This window comes from Mustela nigripes, chromosome 2 (genome assembly GCF_022355385.1).
Source record: "Mustela nigripes isolate SB6536 chromosome 2, MUSNIG.SB6536, whole genome shotgun sequence".
In the NCBI taxonomy this organism is placed as follows: domain Eukaryota; kingdom Metazoa; phylum Chordata; class Mammalia; order Carnivora; family Mustelidae; genus Mustela; species Mustela nigripes.
The window spans coordinates 36,595,950-36,623,237 of NC_081558.1; the positions used below are offsets into that span (position 1 = coordinate 36,595,950).

Below are 27,288 nucleotides of genomic sequence, written 5' to 3' on the forward strand. Positions count from 1 at the left end.
AGCTCCCGCCCCGGGCTACGTCGAGAGACGGCGGGGCACAAGCCCGACACCTCGCGACCCGGACTTCCCAGGCCCGCAGGACCCGCACCCGGGGCCACGGGTACCGGGGACCGGGGATTTCCCTCAGGAAAGCCGCGAAAACCCACTTGGAGAAAACGCGCCTCTGTGGACGGCTGGGGAGACGGAACTTGCTCCGACCCCGGTCAGCGGGGAAGGATCCCGGTCTGCACCGCTTCGCCTGTTTGCCTCCGCGAGCGCAGGGACCCCCGGGGCCCCGCTGCTCTCTCCCCCCTACCTGGCTCCCCGTACGGAATCGTCTCGGCCCAGGCGCTCGGCTCCTCTTCCTGGATATCCAGGACCCTGTCGATGGACTTCTGGGCCTGGGACAGGGCCTGCTTCGCGAAGCTGGAGAGCTGGGAGGCGTTGAACCAACTCATCTCCCCTCCTCAGCCGGCAGCGGCGGCGGCAGCACCAAGCGGGAAGGCCGAGGGCCAGCCGAACGGCCTCAGGCCCGGGGAAGGGTGCACCGGAACGGCCTCGCCCCCTTCTGCGCTCAGCGGGCCCTGTCAGCGGCTGGCCATGACCCCGACCGTCTCCCCCGAGCCCGGGATGTTACCCTCAGCCCTGCCCGCACAGCTGGGACGAAAGGCCCGGACTGCGCATGAGCTGGCTTCTTCCACGTACACAACCACCAGATCCGGGAGCCCAGAGTTCCGTCAATAGACGGAAGAACAGGAGGAGCGCTGACGTCACATCCGGGACCCGAAGCTTGCCATTAGTTACGAAGAACGCAGAACGATTTCTGTGGATACTGATTCCAGGCATAGCGCGCAAATGCCTGGGCACAGAGAAGATCTGTGGCTGCGAGCAGAGGTCGACTTGTCTGGGTGGGAAAGCCGGTTTTCACGCCAGCTCCTTCCTAGGAAGAAGCTCAACGTACTTAAAAGCTAGTCCCTAGCCAGCAAAAATTTGCAAACAAAGGCAGTTCAGCCTTCCCTATTAGCGCTCCGTCTGAAAGATTTTATCAGTCCTGTGTTAACGTGGCCTTCAGGTGGAATCCCGAGTTTGGGTTTGCCTAAAAATACTGGACATTTTATAAGGCCTGATCCAGTCCACCTGATGACGTGGGTAAAAAGGCGTCTTCTGTAAGGTATTGGAAGTTAGAGCAAGGGTACGAAAGGCACAGCCTCTTCACAATGCAGGGCCACTCTCGGTCCCAGGCAAAAGAAAACTTGAGAATCACTAAAACAATTACTCTGTTAATGTGCGTTGTGGACATTTAAAATACACCTTTTTCTGCATGCACTCTTCAAACATTTCGCTCTTTGAAAAAAACCCAAATTGCTGTCCTTCCTAATCTGGTCAGTAGCTATGGGATTTGGACACTGTAGCTTCTGTCAACATTTAAAACCGGATTCCATACAAAAATCCGGCTTTCCAGATGCTTTTGAAATATATGGATACCAAAATGGGACAGTTAGTTGAGTTGAAGTCGTTGCCCTTTTGGACAAATAATTTTCACTCCAATTTGCCACAAACCCCACTAATCGTATTAAACCTATTATACCCCCCTGCTGTGATTATTTACATTATCGCCTGTCCCCTATATTTGACTATTTTACCCCAGTATAAACTATGCCATAATGACTACAAATAAACATGAAAATAGTTTCCATATCCAGGGACAGGTATTCAGCTATAATACCATTTACAAATTATTGTAGAAAGGTAACCTTTGCAATAATTAATATTCATTTGGACAACCACAATTAAATGAGTATTAAATCAAGCAAGAAATAGGCTATGTTCAACATGTTCTTGATGTCAGGGTGTAAGAGTCAAGGTCATTTAAAACTTAATTTTCTTTTTTTCTTTAGAGGGACATCTTATATGTGGGTGCTTTTTTAAAACAAGATCAGATTTAAATTCTATCTTTGAGAAGTTAAAATCTTCCAATAATTTCATCTAACCAGTAAAAATTTTCATATTAAAACTCTTAATATAGGGGTCCCTGGGTGGCTCAGTGGGTTAAGCCTCTGCCTTCACTCAGGTCATGATCTCAGGGTCCTGGGATCAAGCCCCACTTCAGGCTCTCTGCTCAGCAGGGAGCCTGCTTCCCCCTTCTCTCTATGCCTCTCTGCCTATCTATGATCTCTGTCTGTCAAATAAATAAATAAAATATTTAAAAAAAAAACTCTTAATATATAGTAACCTACACAAGTAGTAGATTACCCGTGAAGTATTATGATGTTTGTTGAACTTAAATAAACCGACTACATAGGAGCTTGGGGCTGGCTGGGATTGGAATCCCAATTCCAAGATCTCTAATTGTACAGTTTTGAGTAAATGATGTAAACTTTTTTTTTTTTTTTTTAAAGACTTCCTTATTTTAGAGAGAGGGAAGGGAGGGCTTAAGGAGGAGGACAGAGAATCCTCAAGCAGACTCCCCACCAAGCACGGAACCAGACACGGGTCTCAGTCCCAGGACCCCAAAGTCTTGAACTGAGCAGAAATCAAGAGTTTGGTCCCTTAACAGACTGAACCACCCAGGTCCCACTGATTAAACTTTCTAAAGCCTTTGAGTGCTCAAATGGAGATATTACCACCCTCTCACAAGGCTACTTTGAGAATTATTAGAGCATCTGTATAAATGTTAGTTGATTCATGTTAAAAAACTTAAACTGAAAAAAATACTTAAACTGATTCTGTAACTTTTTAAATAAAGCATATCTATGGATCTCCTATGACTTACAATGAAACAAATTATTTGTCAGTTTGGAGGTAGAAAGAATAATGAGTAAAAATTTAACCCAGTGACATGTAATCACAAGTCTTTTGAGTAGAAAATTGTCATCTAGTCAAAAATTGAAATACAAATGCATGTTCCCACACTGAGATACTCAAACTCATTTTTCAAAACTCATACTTAATTTGTTTTAAAGCTTAATTTTGGTTTTTTAGAGGGAAAAGGGCATTTTAAGAGACCTTAATATAAAAAGATTCCATTTCATTATTATGTTTGAGCAAATTAAATCAGGAGATATTTATTGTGGTAAAAGTATTAATTCGGGTACCATAAAAATTCTGTATTAGTAACCCTGCTACACATTTGAAAATTATTCCCTACATTACTATGGAGCTACTTATTACTATCCTTAATGTACTTTAAAAAACTTCAGTGAGAAAAGTAGACAATATATGATTTTATTAATAAATAGTGTGAAAGCATCAGTGATAACTGCCTGAGCATTAAATTCTTTTAAACATCCACGTCTTGGCTTTATATTGTGCATACTGGCCTCTATGGCACTACAAGTAAACATGAAAATAGTTCCCATATCCATGCACAGGTATTCAGCTATAATACCATTTACAAATTATTATAGACAAGGTAACCTTTGCAGTAATTAATATTCATTTGGACAACCACAATTAAATGAGTATTAAATCAAGCAAGAAATAGGCTATGTTCAACATGTTCTAGATGTCAGGGTGTAATAGTCAAGGTCATTTAAAACTTAATTTTCTTTTTTTCTTTAGAGGGACATCTTTTCTTTATGTGGGTGCTCAAATGAAAACTGAGGAATGCGTTCTTAGACCACAGTAACAAAAGTCAGACACAAGAGAGTGCTTGCCTCTCCTTTTGAAAGAAGCAATACATTTGTTCATTCTCTCTCTCCAAGCATCATTTCCCATATTACTAATGAAAATGCTTACAAGTACCAACCCCAAAATTCTGTCTTCAAGGGGAAGTTATAAATTTAAAAAAGAGTGGTTCATTATATAAAAGTCAAATTCCAGCAACACTAATGCTAAAAATGACATTAAATGTCTTAGCATCCACATAATATATTTCCATGAGTTTTCTATTATGTACAAGTTTATTTTCCTTAAGAAGTAAAATGAAGTTTGAATAGTACAGTCTGTGGTGTGGTGACATCAGCAACTGCCAGTTCTTGCCCATCAACGAGTCCCAATTCTAAAATAGAAAAAGTTTAATTAACCCAAGCAAAAAAAAAAAAGTCAACAAAAAGCACAACACACACATATACAAACTATACAGTTTTATGTCTAGATAAACATCAAAATCTAGTTCTCTTTAATCAAGGTAATACTGTATTTGATTTTTTAATATTCTAAAAGAATTAATTCTATCATTGCTTCTAAAAATATAATTACAATGGTATCACCATTTTAAAGGCATTAAAACAAACCTATAATAAGCATTTATTACTTTTACCAAAAAAAAAAAAAAAACAGAAGAAACTGACTAGTAAATATATTCATTTAAAGTACCTTTCAACGTTTTGGAGAGATTTGGCCTTGTTCGTTCTTCAATAGAGGTTACTGACTAGAAAACAAAATTATTTTAATGTAAAGCATGTTAAATGAAATTAAACTTGTGATATAATTTTGTAGGGGGAAAAATACCCTAAAAAAACAAACAAACAAACAAGCAGACACTGATTACCTGTAGGTAAAGTGTTCTATTTTTTCCCTCTAATGTAGCTGTGATGGCTGGAGATTTCATCTGCCTAAAAGAATAATGAGAGAGGAAACAAACAAAAAAAGATCACTTTTTAAAAATAATTCTAGTTTTTAAAGTTTTAAAATCACAAAAGTATTTCTATAACAGAACAAAAGTCCACAACACTTACAGAGAAGCACTATTGGTTAAATAATCCAAAACCTCCTGTAGTTTAGCAGATGGAGAAAACTGAATATTTTGAGGAAGCTGACTACAAGCTGGGCAGTTTTCCTACATATATAAAACAACAAATAACAGTAGCACATGAACCAACAATAGTCTATAAGGATGAAATGAGAATCAAATTGTTTTAATAATCATACATATTTCCTATGAACAAATCTTTATGCTTTAAAGTTTCCTAAATTATTTTGCTACATACTATTTATTTCAGGTTATACTGTAAAAGACAGGAAATGAATAAGGTTCTAGAAGTTAGAAAATACTTAGGCTGTGGGCAATTTCGACCATATTGCTAACCAATAAGTAATATGTAAAAATCTAAGTATGAGTGATCAAAACAATTTTCATTAGTGTAATACTACTAACCTTTCTCTCTGCTTCAAATGTGTATGTGTATAGTCCATCTACATCATTGAATACCAAGTAATTATTAAGAGGAATATATGCACTGTAAAGAAAAATTGTTCATCTTTATATAATCGAGTCAAGTCAAAACATCAATTTATATACATATTAAAAAATGAAATCCATTACCTTGTGGCTATTTTAAAAACCTCAGTGGCACACACAGCTGAAAGGGGAGAAAATAAAGGTACTTCAACTCAATGCAAATTAGAAATTTAAAATTTCAGGGTTGTTTTTTTTTTTAAAGGTTTTATTTATTTATTTGACAGACAGAGATCACAAGTAGGCAGAGAGGGAGGCAGAGAGAGAGGGAGATGCAGGCTTCCTGCTGAATAGAGAGCCTGATGCAGGGCACGATCCCAGGACCCTGGGATCATGACCTGAGCCAAAGGCAGAGGCTTTAACCCACTGAGCCACCCAGGCACCCCAAAATTTCATGTTTTTTTAAAAGTTAGTTATAGAGTTATAAAGCAGCTGATTAAAAATAAAGTATATACTCTCAAAAATTGAAAAAGTAACAAATTTTGTATTTTTTTTGAATAATCCAAGCAACAGAGTAGCATTAAATGCTTTCCTTCCACTTCTTCAGATTAATGAGCAACCTGTTCACAATGATTAAAAGGGAAGGTACTAAAATGTCCCCTTACTGCCCTGCACTTTATGACAGAATGAAGACAAAATATATACAGATCCAACAGCTTGTTCTTTTTTGGACAACTTAAAAATTAAACCCCCCACCCAAGAAGATATCAAATTCCTTGAACACCTGTTTTCTGAAACCAAGGAGCTGTTGAAATGTCAGTTTAGATAGTGAATCAACAATTAAGGAAAGAAAACAAAGTTAGGCAGTGGCCATTTTTCCTTACCTGCTATGACCGCATTTGTAGAAGCTACTGCAGGAATGATTCGTTTTACTACTCCTGAAAAAAATATATTGATTAAAATACAGTCAAATCTTTTAAAGAATAGGTATCTTAAATTAGACAATCTGATTATTAAATATCATTTTCCACAACTTGATTTTTCAGGATTTCAGGTCAGAAAATAGAGAAGTATAACAAAGGAATGATCTTCTGTCATATTCCCATCATTTTATCTTCAGAATCTTAAACAAGTTACAGTAGCAAAGAAAACTCTTCACTAAGCTTCAAATAAAGATGAGACAATATAGTAACAGCTAACAGTTAGAATGTTCCAAGAAGATTAAATAAGACAGAGTTTTCATAACACCTTTGTTAGTCTCCTTACTCTGATTCTAAAATAAGGGAAATGAAACCGAGACAAATTAATATCCAGTTATAGATCTAGTAAGTGATAGGAATTGCATATGAACTATACTCAGTGAGCCCTGAATAAAGTATAAAGAATAAGATTTAATTAACTTTCCTCATATAATAGTTTCAGCCATTTGATTCCCCAAAATTTACAACAAACAAAAAACTGCCCCTAGTCTCATTTCCTTATGTAACATGGACTGCACGAAATATTAGTTGTACTTCTATTTCTACCTCATCTTTTCCATATCAGTATTTCACAGAACAGGAAAGAATAAAGCCCCACCTTATAGCATTGTTTTTTAAAAGCAAAACATAAATATTCCCTAACTGCATTTGAATTGTTCACTTTAGAAAACAAGAACTTCAGAAAAAAGTAGCCGTTATTATCTTGGGGTCTGGGAGAGCACTTAAAGACATGTCCCCAAGGCTTCAGGTGTAGGCAGGATTCAAGAACCTCAGAAAAAAAACAAATAATCTAAGAAGACATGAAAGGAAGACAATGAAAAAGTATGAGAAGCTGTTTTAAAACATTAATTCTAACTATATGACAACATATAATTTCAGGGAAGGGGAAACAGGGAGGAACTAACTTCCTGATGGTTAAACTGGAAGCTCTCCAGTGAACCATACAGAGCAAGATGTACAGAAAGGAAGAACAGGTAGTCACAGTGAGGAGCAGCAGACATACTGCCCAAGAAGAGCCCTCTCATCCCCTACCCCTTAAAAAAGCTAGATTTCGCTTCCAATTTTGCTTCTGTACTCCTTGTCAAGGCTCTCAATCAATAGGCTCAAAAGTACACACTAAACCTTACTGAAAGTTACAGAAATATGAATGAGACTACATCCTGAAATGGGTTTATAGTTCCTGATCAGGACAAACTGAAATCAGCTAATTCAAACAGTTGCTACATGTGCACTACATGCCAGACTACTGTTCCAGGTGTTATGCAAAGTAACAATGAAAAAAACCTATTTGCTCTGACAGAGCTTTCCTTTTGCTGAGGGAGATTACATGCAAGTAAGTAACAAAATTTCAAATACTGAAGAGTTCTATGAAAAGAAAGTAGAACAAAATGTATAGGGGCACTGGGTGGCTCAGTGGAATAAGCCTCTGCCTTCAGCTCAGATCATGATCTCAAGGACCTGGGATTGAGCCCCACATAAGGCGCTCTGCTCAGCAGGGAGTCTGCCCCCCCCCATGCCTGCTGCTCTGCCTACTTGTCATCTCTCTCTCCATTAAATAAATAAATAAAATCTTTTTAAAAAAATGGTATATGGTAGAGTTGGCAATGACAGAGGCAGTCCATCGGAGTGGATGATCAGGGAAGACCTCAGGGAGGTCAAAATATAATTTGAGGTGAAACCTAAAACCGTAAGACCCAGCCATGCAATGACTTAGGGAAAGAACATTTCTGTAAACAGTTAAGGGCAAAGGCCCAACAGCAAGGATGTATCAGAGTGTAAGTATGAAATATTCTTTGCATAGAAAAACGAGGCTACCGTTATTTTTGAGGAATTATAAAAATGTCAATAGTGAATGGCTCAGAAGTCATTTTCAGTTGAATAATCAAGTAAACTGGTTAACTTGATACCAGAGCAATAAGCAGCCAGCCTTAACGGGATCCAAGGAGAACATTCCCGGCCTAAGAATCAGGAGTATTAAAGCTCCAAGATGGGAATGAAGTTAGTGTTTTCAAGAACAAAGCAGGTTGGGAACAGGGGGAATAAAGGGAGCAACAAGAAGCGTCTAAGAACAGAATTTTTAAATGACATCACCAGAAATCAGTAAATATGAGGACAAAATCACTAAAGAGAAACTGCACATTTTCAAAAAGAAGACAAAGCTTATTTTCTGGTGAACTCAGTGATGAACTTCGGACAAAATTTCTAGAAAGATGATCTATGAGCATCTAGCTTAGGAAACAATGATCACGAGACAGAGCATTATGATCGTTCACTAAGACAAGTCGTGCTGGACTCTGTTTCTGTGACTACTAACTTGACCACCCAGGGAAATGTGGGAAGATAGCACATCCAGGCTTCAGGAAAACATAAAGATATCCTTGTGAATAAGACAAAGAAACAGGAAATACTCAAGAAGGCCTGATCGAAAAATGAGATAAAACAAAAAAGGCCTGATTCAAATGTCTGTTCTCAGGCAGTCAATCTTGTTAAAATTTTTAATTATCTGACAAAGAGATAAAGCATTATTATCAAAACAACAAATGGAAAGATGCTGGCAAGAACAGATAAGCTGGCAGGCATAACAAGATATATGTAGAAAGAAAACAGCAGGTTTAAGAATAAACTTGTAAAGACCTATACTTGAGTATAAAAAGACAATACTAACACCCCAAAAAACTGCCAAACCTATAATGGGAAAATGCGGCTTAGCAACTGCCATGTAGAAAGAACTTCCAGATTTTAGTGGACAGTGACCTAAAGAATCAGAAGTATAGCATCAACGCGAATGACAACAAAAAACCCTGCTTTCCTTTAAGACTGCATCAATGATCAGAAGTCTATTTTTTTTTTTTAAGATTTTATTTATTTATTTGACAGAGAGAGATCACAAGTAGGCAGAGAGGCAAGCAGAGAGAGAGAGGAGGAAGCAGGCTCCCCGCTGAGCAGAGAGCCCGACGCGGGACTCGATCCCAGGACCCCGAGATCATGACCCGAGCCGAAGGCAGCGGCTTAACCCACTGAGCCACCCAGGCGCCCCCAGAAGTCTATTTTAATCTTAGCGTGCTTCATTCTAGCCTAGATAAGTACGGATAACTGGAATATGGTTAGAAAAGAAAAAGAGAAAAAAAACACCAAAAAACAAAACAGGATGGAAACTTAATGTCAGCCAACATGTAAAAGGGTTAAAGGAACTAGAAAGATTGATGATAGTGATTTGGAGGGAATGTGATTACTGTTCTGTTTATGTAAAAGGCTATTACTTAAAAGGGAATTTGATTTATATTTGATATACCCTGGGACAATACTCAGCCCAAACTAAAGAGGGAGCCTTCTGCTCAACATACAAAATAACTGTCTTAATAGTCTTATCCAAATGTAAAAATAGACTGCCCCAGGAGGTGACACCTTCCTCTTCAATTAAAGATAAAATGAATGGTTCGCCTTAGACGACTTAGTGCCTCTTCCAATTCTAGTAAGATTCAGTGATTTCATGAAGTTCCTCCTAGTTGGGATGCCTGGGCAGTTAAGCACCTGACTCCGGGTTTCAGCTCAGGCTATGATCTTAGTTGTTGTGAGACTGCTTTGGGCTCTGTGCCCAGACCAGAGTGTGCATGAGATTCCTTGCCCCTTCCGTCCTCCCTCACCTTGAGAGCACATGTTCTCTCTCTCTCAAATAAATAACTAAATAAAATCTTTTTTTAAAAAAAATTACTCCTAGGGGCGCCTGGGTGGCTCAGTGGGTTAAGCCTCTGCCTTCGGCTCAGGTCATGATCCCAGGGTCCTGGGATTGAGCCCCGCATCGGGCTCTCTGCTGGGGAGGGGAGGGAGGAGCCTGCTCCCCCCCCCCCTGCCTGCCTCTCTCCCTACGTCTGATCGCTGTCTGTCAAATAAATAAATAAAATTTAAAAATAAATAAATAAATAAATAAAAAATAAAAAAAATTACTCCTAGCTAAGTAGTAGTTTGGATTCTGTAAAACTCTGTTCCCTCCTCCAACCAAATTTAGGACACCTGCAAACTACCATTTCCATGGTACCTTGACTGAACCTCAAATGGCCGGTACTATCTGAAATCAGTTATCTGTTATTTCCTTCAGAGTATCCCAACCCCTGAAAATGGGATTATCCCAAGGTTAAAATTCATAACAATTCACTAACTTACCTTGAGTGAGTCTATAGGTCACACCCCTAATATTATATTGTGATGCCCTCTCAAGGGACTTTTGGAAAATCCACTGAATATGATCAGGATCATCTCCATCTAATGGAACTCCTTCTGTTACCAAAAAAAGCAAGGAGGGTAAGACAGAAACATGTAAACTTAAATCAGTTCATGTTTTAATGTAAAGATAAAAATGAATAATATAAATAAATATATATCTTACATAATTCCAGATTATGAAATTCAGTTTATTACCTCCAAAAGGCTGCTCCTTAGGCCACTGCAGTATCCTTACATACTCAATACAGTGTTCTGGTAGCCTGGGCATAGATGCAATGGTGCACATGGGAAAATTAACCTAAAATCACAGTTGGGTGTTTTTTTAGTGGATTTTAAGTAATGAATTATTTTAAAATGTAGCTTCTACTTAGGTCTATTTCGTAAAAGTAGACAGGAGGTTAAAATTCTTATTAGCTTTCCACTTACAAAAACAAAACATTTTATACCACTAATAATGCTTCTAAAACTAAAAGACAGCATCTGAGTCACCTTATATTTACACAGGAATGTAGATTTGTGCTACATTTACAGGGTATATAAATTTAAGCTTGTTAGATCATGAGAAGTGCTGAGTAAGTTCTCAAATATGAGCATTTTATTATGTTTACACATTTAAATCTGAAGGTATAACATAAACCAAAGCAAAAGCAAATTCACAGAGTTAAATCAATTCCAAGTAAATACTAAAAAAATCATATTTATTTATAAATCAAAATTCTAACTATTCCCTAAAGTGGGTATACAGCTTAAAGAGCCCCATATCTGGAAGGATCATTCTCATCCCTGGTATCTTTATCTCCCTGAAGCAATCACAGGCAAAAATCAAACAAGATAAATTATAGCTCTATCCCAACATTTAACTTTGTAGTGGATCCCTGGATCTCTACTCTCCAAACAAACAAAAAAATACAAATCATGAGAACAGAATAGTATCAGTACCATGATATTCCGTTCCTTTCTTTTCACAAATTTCTTTTCTTTTCATATTTTATCTTTCTTCTTCATATGATTTTTAGAATATGGTTACCCCTAATTAAAAATCCTAAATATTGACTAGACTTAATAATTAGTCCTAACTCAACCCCAAGAGACTATAAAACAAATGCAGGTGCTTCTTTACCTGTGGAGGATACAGTTCTAGTGTGCATTCAATACAAGCAGTCATTCCAGGTAGAATCACCCGGGCATTTCCTTTAAAACCTTCTGTCCCCCCATCTATTAAAGGGACAATGGAGCTTGGATCTAATACACCATCTTCATAATTCAGAAGAGATATCTAGGAAAATTATTTAAAGGTGAGAGAGGGGAGTAAGAATTCAAAAGAGAAACATGCTCTCTAGAATTTCTACAAGTCAATCGCACTATTGAGTACTAGATTATCAAATCATGGGATTATGATACTAGCAGTTTATATTCTCACCTGAAAGTTAATGACTGGCACTATATCATGATGTACATCTACTTAGTTGAAAATTAAATAAACTCTGATTTATCAAAAATATGGTATGGTATCCTAATTTTTGGTATATTAAGAGCAGCAGCAAGAATTTCGAAGAACCATAGAACATTAAAGTCTTTACCAGCATGCCATTTATCCATCTTCTGGCTATGATAGAGTCCAGTCCACATACAATTATATGAAATTCTATGGGAGAAAAAGCAAGTTTGGCTTTTAAAAATGCCATTGCACAAAATAATTCACTTTCTAAAAAACAAACAAAAAACCCCCCACCTCTTATTGGAATACAAACACACATAGTTCCTAATCCTTGAGTAATCCTTACTCAAGACAGCATATAAAAATGCAGCTAATGATGTCAGCTAAGAAATAAAACAGTGGCATTCTCTGTTCAGCCAACTTTACTAAAAAGCAAACACCAAGAGATGAGAACGAATGAAGAAATAGCCTTCAAATAGCTAGCAACTAAATACAGTAAGAATTTAGTGAAAAGTAAATTTCAAGTAGAAAACTTACGTCGATAGAAAGTGTCATTAAAATCCTGAATCTTGTTGAAATGTCTGAACATAAGTAAAGGAACTTAAGCTGCTAAGTTTTTAACTTATGAAGTGAATTTAATAATGCCATAAGGAACAAATTATAAAGGTACACAACAAGAATAAGCCATTAATGTTCAAAGCAGTGGAATTCAGGAAATGTGACAAAATGAACACAACCCTAATCATGATAAAACCTCTCTTGTAAACACTCCAATTACTTAGAGTAGTTCCCCTCATCCCTGAGCCCCCAGACTACATTTATGTCTCTTTTACACTCTCTACTCTGCTTCAGTTTTTATAAAAAACCATACATCATGGGAAGGCAGACTGTATGTCCTCAACCAAAGGCAACAACGCATCTTAGTGAAGGAAACAAGCATATTACAATTCCCATTTAGGCAGATGACTATAATATTCAGAACACAAATTTAACATCTCGTACACCTTAGATTTATACATTATATAATAAATATTTTCAATTAAAAATCAGAATAACTGTTGTAAAGCTAATTTAAAAAAAACAGATGTTTCCACTAGCTTTTTCAGGTACAAATGTGATTTGTTATTTTTGGGGTAAGGGGAAATATGAATTCTTTGTTCCGAGTCTCTTTTTTTTTAAGGTTTTGTTTTTTTTTTTTAAAGATTTTATTTATTTATTGGACAGACAGAGATCACAAGTAGGCAGAGAGGCAGGCAGAGAGAGAGGAGGAAGCAGACTCCCTGCTGAGCAGAGAGCCCGATGCAGGGCTCGATCCCAGGACCCTGGGATCATGACCTGAGCCAAAGGCAGAGGCTTTAACCCACTGAGCCACCCAGGCGCCCCCCGAGTCTCTTTTTACTCTACCAAACCCAACCAGCAGTCTTTCCCTGCCTGGAAGCCATCAAGAGAACCCCATCAAAAATGGCCGTGGGTGTTAATCAATCGTAGCATTTAATATCATAACAGCACATGTATACAAAAATTTTAATTTTTCTAATGGAATAATTTTTTCAGTAATATATATACTTCTCTAAAAGTACAATAAATAATCCACCATATATTTTTTAAAAGCCAAAATGGAGAAAAGAGGGACAATATAAAAATACCCTTATCCTAGATTTTTATTCTGGCCTACATAAAAAGCTATAAAAAATATTCAATTCTTGCCCACACCCATTCAGGCCTCTTTTCCTTTTGAATGCTAGGCAAACAGGAAGCATAAACTGCAGCTTTAACAGGGAGGTCAAAAGAGAATAGATGCAGCCACTCTGGGAAACAGTATGGAGGTTCCTCAAAAAGTTGCAAATAGAGCTATGCTAAGACTGGGTAGCAATTGCACTACCAAAGATACAAATGTAGTGATCTGAAGGGGCACCTGTACCCCCAATGTTTTTAGCAGCAATGTCCACAAAAGCCAAATTATGGAAAGAGCCCAAATGTCCATCAACAGATGAATGGATAAAGAAGATATATATAGGGGCGCCTGTGTGCTCAGTGGGTTAAGCCGCTGCCTTTGGCTCAGGTCATGATCTCGGGGTCCCGGGATCGAGTCCCGCATCGGGCTCTCTGCTCAGCAGGGAGCCTGCTTCCATCCCTCTCTCTCTCAGCCTGCCTCTCTGCCTACTTGGGATCTCTATCAAAAAAATAAACAAAATCTTTAAAAAAAAAACAACAAAAAAAAACAAAACATACTTCTTGGAAAAAGAAAATAAATATACTTTGATACATGTTCCATTTGGTTAATATATAAGGAGTGTCTTATTCAGTCTGCTACTGTAGGGACACACAAAGATTAACTATAGCCAGACAAGGAACTTATAGTCTAACAAGAGATATGTAATCCAAACTGAAATTAAGGAAGGGCAATAATGCAAATAATGCAAAATAAACGACTGTATTGGCCATAAATGCTTAATTTAGAAATTAGAGCAAGAAATATTTATATAACCTTAAAGATCAGAATATAAAGCAAAATGTCACCAGTAAGTACCTCAGTAATAAGCTTACTGCTGATGGTTTGTTTTTTGTAGTTGTTGTTGTTTATCTGTATTTTCTGTTAAATACCTCTTTTATAATAAAGAAAATACAAAGCTTTAGAAAGCTAAGTAACTTTTTTGTCAAAAGGATACGGAACTACATTGCAGTTAGGAACTCTGTCATTTAGAAATTCTGCAGCAACTTCAGCCTTAGGTCTTCCAACATCTTTGGGCCTATAGGAAAAATTATATTTAAATTATCATTCATGATATAAATCTAGATGATCTACATAATTTATTTTCAGACAGAAAAAATATTCATGGTGAGCTTGTTTAGAGGATATTTAGAAGAAACACTTTTATCTAAATTTTTTGATGAGTGATTGGTCACAAATGTCAATGCTTACTGATGCTCTAAATGAAGTATTTATAGGTGCTGACAAGTCTAATTATTTCTTAAATGTAAATATAAACAATCCCCCCACTCCACCCCAGAAAGCTTAACAATGGTATGTTTCCTGGCCACTTCCCATTGTGGCATTTCCCAGTGTAAAAAATTATCCCATACCCAGAGCCTTCCAAATCTGCCCTGAACCCCAGAACCTCAAGGTGTTAACTATGGAGGTCTTGGCTGAAATAAACACACAATTCATTCTAGGGATACAAGAGCCTTCATGTATCCTCTTCCCATGTGTGCTGACTAAACAGTAAATTTTATGCCCCAAACGAAACCATAAGCATGTTTTGAAGAAATAATGCTGAAGACATTATCCAAAATTGCAAATGATGCCAACAATCCTAAGAAACTAAAAACAGAAGACCTCAAAAGGTTACTCCTAGATAAGAACCATTGCTATAGACAGAAAGGGACACAGGGAAGTCTCTCTTCTTATTTCAGTACAAATGGTATTTTCTTTCATAGTACTTCCTCATTCTCCTCATAGAAGTAAGTTACTTCCTCATACATACAGTGCTTCATTACTACTTTTCCACAACATATTTTTTATTAGATACAGAGGTCTTTCATACCCACTAGACTATGAACATTTAGAAGAAAGTAACCATATTCTATTTCTTTATAGTCCTTCAGATACAAGCACAGAATACTTTAAATGAAGATTTAAAAAAATGTTACTAATAAAAATTACTTTTTATTTAAAATTGGAATTTTAAAGAAAAATAACTTAACGGATCAATTTTCTTCTCTCCAATGAAGCAGTATGCTTTTTAATTAAGATTTTATTTATTTATTTAACAGAGTGAGAGAGATCACAAGTAGGCAAAGAGGCAGGCAGAGAGAGAGGGGGAATCAGGCTCCCTGCCAAGCAGAGAGACCCGATGCAGGACTTGATTCCAGGACCATGAGATCATGACCTGAGCCGAAGGCAGAGGCTTAACCCACTGAGCCACTCAGGTGCCCCAGTGTGCTTCTCCTGATTCAAAACTTCTGATAAGAGTTTTATTCAGACTTGTCCTGTAACTAGACTCTAGTTATAGATCAAGGAACCTGATTTCAGTACTGCATTTAACTAGTCTGGACAGAGCACTTTGGGTAAAAGGAATAAAGGAGACTTTCAAGATTCTTTAACATTGTGGATTATATGTGCTTCCACAGCAGATCTCAAACAAAAAAAACTCCTAGATGGCTTCTGTGGAGACTGCTAATTTACCTTTCCAGAATTAAGGGATCAGATTGTTCCACCTAAAAACTGCACTTTGAACAAAAGGCCTTTCACAGGTATCATCTTTGCAGGACACCTTGTCCTAATTGCTTAATCTTGAAAACAAGTACCTGCCCTGAGGGCTGCTCTGAGATTAAAACAGGTACTATAGATGGAAGAGTTTATTACAACTAATAGAGTTTACGAATATAGATGAAGAGTTTACTACAACCCAAGCACTGAACAAATGTTAACTATCATTGTGATTTTCAATCAGTTCTTTAGCTACAAACTAAAGGGCATGGCTTATTATCAATAACCAACCAATTCAGTGTTATCTTTGTTAGAGCATTCATATACTAAAATGTGTCATGATCCACGAAGTTTCAGAGAAGGGTAGTTTCAAGGGTTAAAAATTAAACAAGATAAAGCCTAAAAAGGAAATGTAGAGTTCATATAGCAATTACAACACTTCCTTAACTTGACTTTGACCCATCCTTCAACCTCTTTATTATCTTCTACAAAGACAGGTTTCATGCCTATCCAAAAATTTAAATTTACCTTCTCTGCTATCTGAGCACTTTCTGCCAATAACCTAATAATCTAGAAAGAAAAATAAAAAGTCCTTATCCCTCCATATGTGTAGTTCTTTGACCAATGACACTTCTATCTGAGCTCGTCAAATCTCTAAATGCTACAGACTAAAATTCACTAATGAACCTCTCCTCACCTCTGCATATACGGCCTACCTGCAGTTTTAAAAGTCATTTCTAACAATCCATTCCCAGATGCCTTCCATATTTCATGTTCGTCTAAGGTAATAATCCCTTTATTTCATTTCAACCGCTCCTGGGTTTTCTCTCCTTAACTGTCTGTTTTCTCTTTTTTTCCGTAAGAAAGTTCAAACTCTCCCACAACTTTATTGCCCTGGAGTCACCATACAATTCTTGGCCCACCAGTCTCCACCAATATATCTCACAAGCGCCCAATATTCCAGCTATCTTTTCTTTTGAAATCAACAGGAGGAAAAGAGCCTCGCCCCAAATCACATAAAGCATTTGGAAATCTCTTTAAACACAACAAAATCATGTATTTGTTTTTAAAACTAGTTTCACCAGAATGCTCATAATTTTCTTGCAAAATTTTACCTAAAAAAGAGAGTGGTAGTTATTTTTAAAATAAAATTACTGTTATCCTCTTGGGACGCCTGGATGGCTCAGTCGGCTAAGCCATTGCCTCCAGTTCAGGTCATGATCCCAGGGTTCTGGGATCCAGTCCCACATCAGACTCCTTGCTCAGCCGGGAGCCTGCTTCTCTCTCTGCCTCTGCCTGCCACTCTGCCTGCCTGTGCTCTCTCTCCCCCTCTCTCTCTTTGACAAATAAATAAATAAATAAAATCTTAAAAATAAATAAATAAATAAATAAAATAAAATTACTGTTACCCTCTCATAGTTTGTAAAAATTATTACTGAGATGCATTCAAGTTCAAGTTATTATCAGAATTTTAAACTAGTATCTTAAAACTTACCTAAATAAAAACTGCCTATTTAGATTGGAAACATCTATAGTGTCCATGTCTATAACATGAATCTGTCTAAAACCAGACAACGCCTGTGGGAATAAAAAAAAATCCAATTAAGCAGAGGTTTCCGCACATTTGAAATTTTAAGATTTGTTTTTAAGGTAGCCTTGGAAATTTATAAATGCTCAATAATAAATTCTACAGAATTGTATTCAATGGTTAAAGTATCTTACAAGGTATATAAGGTATTTAAAATTTAGGGTTCTTGTAAAAGTCAAAAATGTGTAGCTACTCAGTTTTAAATAGTCTATAATCAAAAGAGAACAACTCAAAATTTCTACAGTTGTTTTATAATCCCATAAACACATTTGTAAAGTTTGTTGCTTTGCTGCTGCTGCCAGATATTTTAAGTTTACTAGTCTTACTAATTAAATGAATTTGCTATTCTTTTTCAGAATATAGTTAAAAAGCAATTCCTACAAGTTTTATCGTAGTTGACGTAACATTAAGTATGTTACAATTCAGAAATAACTATTAGAAGGTGTACATTATCAACACACATATGTATGTAGCACATGAAAAAGGAATATCCTAAAAGTATTGAGTCAAGAACAAGCAATCAAAAAAGCCAGGGAAAAGCAACAAACTGTTGCAGTACAACTAGTGCTCAAATTTACCAGAAGCAAAAGATTAAAAAAAAAAAAAGTATGAATAATTAATCATGTTTTTCTGGTTTTGGTCAGTTAAGTAGTCAAGTTAAATCAAGTGTCAATAATTTCCCTACTTTTCAGCCCCTCCTTACAGCAAGAGATCCTCCAAAGCTGTCCATACATGCTTTCTCATATTCCTAGCTCACACTTCAACTTAACAAGCTTTCACTCCCACCACTTCACAGAAAACTGCTCTTGTCAAGGTCATCAGTGATTTCCATGTTACTATTTCCAATGACAATTTTCAGTCTCTCTGATCTTACCCACCTAAAGTATCTGGCAGTGTGTGGATCAATTCCTCCTCTATAAAATAAATTCCTCACTTGGTCAATATACTTGTGAGAAATCTGAACACTAAAAATTGGTTTCCAGTTCACCTCACTCAAGAGTTTTCCTCCTACTTTACTGGCCAGAATTTGGAGTGCCTTTGTGCTTAATTCTGTTCAGTGCTGGTGATCTCTGACAATCTTGTAAGATAAAGCATTGTCTAACAGACACCTCAAAATTAAGTTTCCAAAACCAAACTCAATCGTCCTTGCTCACCAATACCACGAAATCTATTCTTTTCCTAGTGTCTCCCATTTCAATGATGCTAACCATCTTTCCAGTTGCTCAGGGAAAAAACCTTGTCATGACATCCTTGGCTCCTCTCTTTCTCTTATTTCCCATAACTAATCCACTAGTGAATCCTGTTAACTCCAACCTCAAAACATATCCATCACTCACAGACTCTCACCACCTCCAGTGCTACCATCTTGCTCCAAGTCATTGTCACCTCTTAACAACCATCCAACCAGCCTCTTAGCTTCCTGCTGTTTTCCCTTGAGTCTTTTCTCCACACATCAGGCTCGGTGAACCTAGTTAAAAGTCAGATCAAATCAACTCATCTGCTTAAATCTCTCCAGTGACTTCCTGACTCAGACAAATGGCAAAGTTTTTACAGGAGCCTCTAAAGCCCATATTCACTCTGAGCCCTTCCATCTCCCATCACTTCTTGATATCCTGTTGGAAACTGCTTCCCCTTGCCCACTTCTGCTTCAGCTATAATGACCTCATTTCCTCCCGGAACATAGAAGTCATGCTCCCACTTCGCATATTTTGTACCTGATGGTCCCTCTGCCTAGAATATTCTTGCTCACCTCTCTACTCAAATAGCATCTTTTTGTAAACCACTTCCCCTCCCTCCAGGATACCTATCTTCTATTCTTCCTTTCCCCATAGCATTTATTACTATCTGACATACTATGTATTTTACTTGTCTTTTTCCTTCCATAAGACCCCAAAACACAAACACCTGGCAGTACTTTTCGATGCTGTATCTTTAGCTTTCAAAATGGTACCTGGCATATGGGGATGGGGGATTCTGTAACTATTTGTTCAATCAACAATATTAATGTCATATTCTTTTTTCAGAATGAGCTTTTGGTGGGAGGCTTACAACCAATTCTAAAAAAACATGCACATCTCTCATATATTTATGTCTGAAATAAGCAAAGTAACAAGTGGTAATTGAAAAGAATTAGTTTTCTTCTTTTAAGACATTACAATGCAATAAGGCCATTCCTAAAGTTCCTTGACAACCTATTCCTCAGAGCTAATCTCCAATTAATTCACATTTAAATTACTATATATCACATGTGCAAGTCACAGCTTCATAACAGAAAAAGTTGAGCATTAGGGGATTTTAACATAGAATGCCTGCCAAAACTACTACCTGTCTTCCATAAATCTTTCCCTTCTAGAATTCTTTGGTACTGCAAGGGTTTTTATGTTTGAGAAAGTTCTGTCATTCTGGCCCCACATCTCACAGTATATCATACATAATGCTGTTTATTTGATATAAGACTTGTCTCTCCAATGAAATTTCAAATTCATTAAGGACATGGACCATGATGACCTAAAATCCCTTCAGAACTAAGCAGAGCAGTTAAGTACCAAGAACTGTATTAAGTTTCTGCAGTTTCACTAACACTGACATTAGTGTTTTCTTAGCAAAATGAATGTAGCTGTTGATATTTAAATTACAGCCACAAGGCCAGCTTCGTAGGTCCCTCATGTGGTTATGTGACCTGATTCATTGTCTAAGGAGCTTCCTCTATTTCCAATTTTCTACACACCAGTGAGAAGGCTGACATACAACACCTTTAAATCAATTCTTCTCCTACCCATTTTTATTAAATAAACCAATAAAGCCTTATAAAAAGTTATTTGTAGTTACGAGAAGTCAGTGAAACTATTAAGTCACATATTATGGATTTCAAACCAGTATAAAAAAATAGCTTCTGTAAACAGTACCCCCTCTCAAGATGATATTCAGTGAAAACAAATTGTACAAAAAAAAAAGTTTAGCTATTCCAAATTTTATGTTTAAGTCCTGTAATGACCTAATGGTTCAGTGAAAAGCACACTTGACTAAGAATTAATGACCTTGACTAGGTTCTAGGGATATCACTATTCAGAAAAACTTATCTCCCTCTATATAAAATGACAATATTCTATCCACCTAACTGGGTTATTTTGATCAATATAAGAAATAATTCTTTGAAATTACATGTTAAAATGTGAATTATCAGTTTTGTTATTAATGTCACCAAAATTAATGACTGCTATGCAAGAGGAAGCACAAAGATTTGTTTGATAAATATCAGAGAAGAAAACAGAAGAGTTTTCTATCAATGACTTTACAGTTGAGGACTTCAGAGTGTAAAAAATTCCAGTTCTATCATTATGTTAATTACTATCTCAAATTTGACCTGCTAAATTTATCTAACAAAGGCTCATAGGAAAAAAGGTTAACAATCATAACAAAAAATTTCCTAGTAATAGAACAGAAAAAGAAAATGCTTTAATTGCCACAAGAAGAAAACAAATAACATATATATGTATATATATATATTACCAGATTTTTCAGGAGCTCACATCCTAAGCCACCAGCTCCAATGACTAGAACTTTACATGTATCTAACAAAAACTGGAGAGACTGTAAAGAATGAAAAAGCATATTAAAATCTGGTTGATAATAACCATAAGTATCATCAATAAGGCAATAAACCATAAAACACTTTCTGAATGAAAAACCCAAGTAAGGATAAAGAGCAGACTTTGTAGTTAATAAATTATTTTAAATTTATGAACAAGGTGGGAACAGAAATTCTGTAATCTAATGACTTCAGAGGGTTTCAATTTTAATGTTTTTAAATTGACTTTTATGAAATTAGAAGGTTATTTCCACTACTATCTTAGTTAACTAAGACTTACCTTGTTTTTAATTTTGAAAGGGGATGGAAAGCAAATTTATTTAACTGACTTGCTAAAAAGAAAAAAGTGTAAAAACCTTAGAATAGAGGCTCAAGCATGCTCAAGGTGTTTAAAGGTCTAAAAGTAAAAAGGTAAGAACAATAATTTGCTGCTTTTGAACACAGTGACGGAAACTTACAAAACAGGAGATGATGGAAAAAAAAGATAAAACTCTTAGAAAATTGTACATCAGCAGAAATACAATTTAAAACAATGATTTAACAGCAGTATCTTAAATTTTATCATGCCAAAAAAAAAAAAAAAAGCAAACCATAATACAATTCAGAAGCACAAGAAAACATGGTGGAGTATCCAAAGAAACACAAAATACTTTAAATTCAATCCAAGATTAAAGGAGAAGAAAGTTATACTGATGATACAATGAATGAAACCCAAGAATCTGTGCCTTAATTTTAGGAGTAGCATAATACTGCTACTTCAAAACATCTGTTCATAAACACAAAAGACATAAAAATTAACTATAAAGAATATATTTTCTACCTTGCAGTAAAATATAAGTTGTATGTAATTGAACATTTGCCTTATGTCAAACACTACCAGTCCAAAATTCTATCCCTCTATTATACAGAAGTCACATAATTTTTAACATGCGATTAATTATTTTCAATTCCACGTAAGGATGCTCATTTCAACTAAATTTCAAAATTTAAGCAAGCATATCTACATTTCTATCAGATTTAATTTCTCATAGTACAGTTAAAAAGGGGAACGTGTCTCAGAAGTCATTTAAAACTAATTCTCAGTGAAGTAAAACTTAGAATCTTAAATGAGATTATGAAGTTATTTTACTTGAGAATTTTCAACATATTACATGAGAAACATGAAAATGACTCAAATATTTGTCATTTAAATATAATCAACTACAAATATTCAAATATTTAGTATTTCAAGGTAACTTGTATAATTATTAGTTTTATTAAAGAGCAAACTAAAAAGAAAGCATTTTATTATTTTTGAAATATAAAACTATTAGAGGAGTTATTTAAAAATAAATGTTTCTCACTTCAGTGCTCGGTTCGAAATCAGGGTGTGTGAAGGGTCCAGATCGCTCGAGGAACTTCTTTACATGGTTCCAGCGACCTTCCCAGTCTCCAGTGTCCCCACACCCACCATCAACAGCCATTCTGCACAGAACACAGTAAATTCAGCTGCAAAGATCAGTAGGAAAAAGCCACACCTATAACTATTATGGTTTCCCCAAATGAAAAAGTAAGCACACCAGACCTGCTCAAATAAAAAGGGAAATATCAATGTGGTTATGCTTATGCTTTTAACTTTTTTCTCGGCTATTATCTAGTTTAATTAACGTTAAGAACTACATATGTTGATGAAATAAGTCCACATGTTTCTGGGATCTTAAAGCACAAGATCAAACTTGGGATACTATTGGTCAATTGGTGAGAAATGGGCTTTTCTACATTTGGAATTTACAAAAGATCACTGTAAACATCCCTAGTTTGTTCCAACAACACACTTGGATCAGGGAAAGAAAAAAAAAAAGAAAACAGAAACTCCACTTTCGGAATAGTGATGCTTCAAATCTAATATAACTTATGTGTCCTTTCCAAGTTTGACTTTTTTTGATGAGAGAAACAGTCACACATTTTTCCCTGAAAGAGATCCCAATTTTGTTTCCACTCAACACAAAAGTTTGGGGTTGTAATTACACTACAGATAGGCTTTACCACCTACAAACTTTTTAGAACATACAACTGAATAAGGACGGACTCCCCTAACAAAATACAAAATGTATTTTCTAACAGAAATGTATTTTTTACTTTCTGCAAGATTTATGTTTGGTTGTGATTATTTTTAATTTTCCAAACGTAATCCCAGTTTCTACCTCCAAATGTACTAGTAATAACCAATTTTTACAGAAGGGGCAAGTGTTGCCTAACAATCAAGACCAGAGCACTGGACGTCCAACTGGGTCTGGTTCCACAACAACATTGTGACTTTGCGCTGATTATTAGCGGCTCTAAGTCTCATTTGGAGCTACTCCTTAAGGTCCGAACAAGGATAAAGAGATAATCCACACAGAGGCCTTAGTACAATACCTGACATAGAGTAACCATGCAAACCTTTACTGTCATTTTAAGCAAAAGTGGAACGGAAATGAAAGGTGGGAAGGGATTCGTGAAATTAACTATCATCCCAATCCTTTTGCAACTGAAATTAAACTTTCAGAGGGAGATACGTGAAGACTCTTAAAGCACGCTACTGGGAACTGGCACAGAAATTACTAACGCACCACACCCACTGCAAGAGGACCTTCTACCCCTCCCCTGTAGGGAGACGAAAAATTATGTGGCGTGGGAAAGGGTAGAAAACACTGCTTAAATCTGTCTCATCAGCACAAAATTAAATACCTGATAAAACAAACAAGGTGTGTAGTAAACGGGGGCAAAATAAGCTCTTTGTGGAGTCAACATCCTCCCTTAAGAGCTAATTCTTTGGCAAAAATGACTGAAGTGCTTAGTACGGTACCTTACACTAAAGTTCTCCTAAGAAGTTTGCAATTAATACTATTGTCTCCGTGTTTACGAAAGGCCAAAAACGGCCTAGTGTCCGTTTCATGAGTTTAATCACAAGGTCACGGCTATGACAATTTGGGGGTGGAGGAGGGGGTGGGGCTCAATGGTCCTTCCGCAAGACCTTTGGGTCAAGTACCACCCCCGCGGGCCGGTGCCGGGCCTGCGGCGATGGACCCCCGGCTCCGGCGCCCGCCGGGGATAGAGACAAGGAGCCGCCCGCCGGGCCCCTGGGGCTCCGGGATGGGGGTCAGGGGATGAGGCCGTGCGGCCTGCGCTCCGGGTGCTCCCCTCCCAGCCCCCCGGGCCCGCTGCGGCTGGTCCCCTAGGCCTGGGGTGGGGGGAGGCGGGGGTCCCCGGAGAGGGCCCCGGCCTCCCGGCAGCACTAACTTCTCAGCCAGCAGCTCCTCTATTCTCCTTCTTTTCTTCTCCCTAAAAGAAAGAGAGAATAAAAGAAGGGTCAGCATCACGCTACACATTGGGCGCCGCGAGGGGATGGGGGGGCGAGGGGTCGGGGCGGGGGGGGGGGGGGGGGGGGACCTCGGGTGGCGGCGGCGACCGCCCACCGCCGCGCTCTCTCACAACCCAGCCCGACCCCGCACGCCTGCAGAGCTCTAATACTTACGGCTCCTCGCCATCCGCCATATTGTTCTCCGCCTCTTCCCAGGAGCCCCCACGGCGGGCGGGCGGAGGGGCCGGACGAAGCGTAGGGGCGGGACCAGCACGGAGAATTGGAAAGGGACGGGGAGGAGCGGAAAGGGGAAAGGGGGCGGGGCATGAGGAAGGGGTGGGGCTGACGGCGCCGAGGCTCCCCTGGGCTCTAAAGCTTTTTCATGTAATTATAATCTTGATTAACTGCACTTAATTACACAAATCTTACCCAGAGCACAACATTATTTTGCGTGAAAATATACGCATAATACCCCATATGTTTATACAATTTACGTGGTAATTAATAATTATAAAAAATGGTATGTTCTGTGAAAAAACTCCTTGGAAGAGCCGCCCTTATGCTGCAGAGCGTCTCTCTGAGGCTAAGCATCAGAGTAATTTTCACCTTTAACTTTTCAGGAAACATTTTTGCATAAGAATACGCACTCTGAGAATAAAATCTAAATCAGTTTGTAGTGATGGAATGGAGAGATTATTATTTTCTTCCTTTGTGAATATTGAAGGTAGTCTTTTTAAAATGTCTCATGATTCTGTCAGATAAGAAGTTCAGCAGCAATGGAACCGAATAGGAAAAAAAAAACACCTTTTTATGGGGAAAAAACATATATTTAGATAAACGTACAAAGAAAAAAAGCACAAAAATTAAGGAATAATTTAGAACACCTATAATCTCATCACCTGAAGATATATGATAAAATTTTGGACTATTTTCTTCCTGGCAGACAGAAATAGATAGATGAAAGTGTGTGTGTCTCGATGACTGGATACAAAAGTTCATATTAAAAAGAATAAATAAATAAATAAATATATATATTTATATATATATATATAAATATATATTTTTATATATATATATATAAATATATATATATATATATATCAAATGGGTGTGTGTGTGTGTAGTCTTTCTTGGAGCTGGAAAAAATGAGATTTAGAGTCAAGAAGAACAGTTTAAATTCTTAACTCTCCACTTATAAAACTATGAGAGTTTGAGGAATGTTGGGTCTTCATTTGTAAAATATTTGCCTTGTAAGACTGAGAATTGAATGAAATACAGTGGTTCTCAAAATACAATGCCTGATCAACCACTTGTTAAAGTGTTATAAATGCAAGTTTTCAAGCCCCATCCCCAACCTTTTGCAAAGCCCTGTATGATTCTGTGCAAAATAAAGCTTGAGAACCACTGACATGGAGTTTTGTAAAACCTAATGGGTACTCAGTAAATGTAGCTGCTGTTAATAAATTATGATGTTGTCTCCTCTTTGTCCTTTATTATCCCTCAATCAGGTTCAGTTCAATAGCACTCATTGAGCTAAAAGTCAGTGCCAGGCAGTAAGTGGGAGAAGACAGAGTTCACAGTCCACAGTCTGTAGCAGGAGACACCAGCCACTTTCTTGGGTCACATGTCTCAGTAACAACAAGCCAGAAACCTCTTTTTTTTTTTTTTTTTAATTTTGCCCAGGCTACTCAGCCCATAGAAACCACGGAGATTAAGCCCTTGCTTTTCAAAACAGGCTCAATGGGTGGGGCCCAAGCAATGTTACTTTCTGATCAAAAGGAGACCTTCTGATTAACAACAGTAAGCTACACACACACACACACACACACACACACACACCCCTTGATAAAAACCAACAAGCGCCTTAGAGATCATCTAGTTCAAACCTACCCATTTCATAGACTGGGGAACAGGGTGCTGATGGACAATGAAGAGGCGTGCAAAGGCATCTAGCCCTTCATCTATGTGCCTTGGGACTAACACCTAGACTGCTGTGGTGGTGTTTTGCTAGATGACAAGACACCAAGGCGTTCCCACTGACTCAGACAGACGAATTAGAAATAGCCACCTGCCCTTGCCAGCAATGAAAGTAACAGACATGCAACTGATTTATTTCATTTCAAAGGGAATATATCATAAACTATTAGACCATCCACTATGGTTTGTATACAAACAGATAAATATTCAGGATGGGTCCATCTAGAAGCACAGGCCTCGATATAAGAGCCACAGGAAAGCCTCTACACTGAATCTGACCCTCTAAATGAATAGTAACAAAGTACCGCTACTAACAGCATTTCAAAGAGTACCTGAAATCAAGTAAGGATTCCAGATGTGTCCATTTTTATTTAAAATGATTTTGACAAAGAAATGTGTAGTGGGTGGGGGGAGTCATATGCAGCCAGAAAGAGAAGTCTGGTTAGTATTTTGTAAGAGAGGGAGAAGGAAATCATGCTAAATACAAGTTATACCTGGCTTTTTTCATTTCTTTATTTTTAAACCTCCTTGGAGGTTTAAACAAATTCATTCTTTTTTCTTTTCTTTCTTTCTTTTTTTTTTTTTTTTTTTAAGCGGGCTCCATTCCCAACATGGGACTTGAACTAGAGACCCTGAGATTAAGAGTCACATGCTCTACGAACTGAGCTAGCCAGGTGCCTGTAAACAAAACAACAAAAAAAATTCACGGAACAAATGTTTACTGGATATCAATTGCCTATGATCAATGAGGAATCATATTATTACTAACAGACATCTGACAGTTTACAGTCATGCAGTCTTGAGTAATTAGAAGGTTCTTGGTCACAGCTCACTGAGATCTCCAACAGGTGTGGGGTCCTACTGG

The 27,288-nt window shown here is 37.4% G+C and overlaps 2 protein-coding genes across 3 annotated transcripts in view; both read right to left on the minus strand.

Moving 5' to 3' along the window:
• Positions 1 to 710, minus strand: part of TMF1 (TATA element modulatory factor 1) — a 33,133-nt gene extending 32,423 nt beyond the window's left edge. Inside the window, exon 1 of the mRNA XM_059390131.1 lies at positions 296 to 710. Within this exon, the coding sequence (XP_059246114.1) occupies positions 296 to 437 (142 nt within the window). The 5' untranslated portion in view covers positions 438 to 710. The remainder of the gene's footprint in view (positions 1 to 295) is intronic.
• A 2,473-nt stretch (positions 711 to 3,183) lies between these two features.
• On the minus strand, positions 3,184 to 24,711 carry UBA3 (ubiquitin like modifier activating enzyme 3). Of its 2 annotated transcripts, XM_059390132.1 has the most exons (18): positions 24,621 to 24,706; positions 24,386 to 24,427; positions 22,468 to 22,588; positions 21,046 to 21,126; positions 17,443 to 17,525; positions 14,407 to 14,487; positions 12,275 to 12,318; positions 11,880 to 11,944; positions 11,420 to 11,575; positions 10,495 to 10,597; positions 10,240 to 10,353; positions 5,983 to 6,036; positions 5,246 to 5,282; positions 5,078 to 5,159; positions 4,659 to 4,759; positions 4,472 to 4,535; positions 4,297 to 4,351; positions 3,184 to 3,979 (listed from the first exon to the last, which is right to left on the minus strand). In XM_059390132.1, the coding sequence occupies exons 1-18, from the start codon at positions 24,638 to 24,640 to the stop codon at positions 3,891 to 3,893; spliced, it is 1,392 nt and encodes a 463-aa protein (XP_059246115.1). In that variant the 5' UTR covers positions 24,641 to 24,706; the 3' UTR covers positions 3,184 to 3,890. The 2 variants fall into 2 exon arrangements, with proteins under 2 accessions (XP_059246115.1, XP_059246116.1); XM_059390133.1 differs by lacking the exon at positions 24,386 to 24,427 and having other exon boundaries at positions 24,621 to 24,711.
• Positions 24,712 to 27,288: the final 2,577 nt, after the last annotated feature.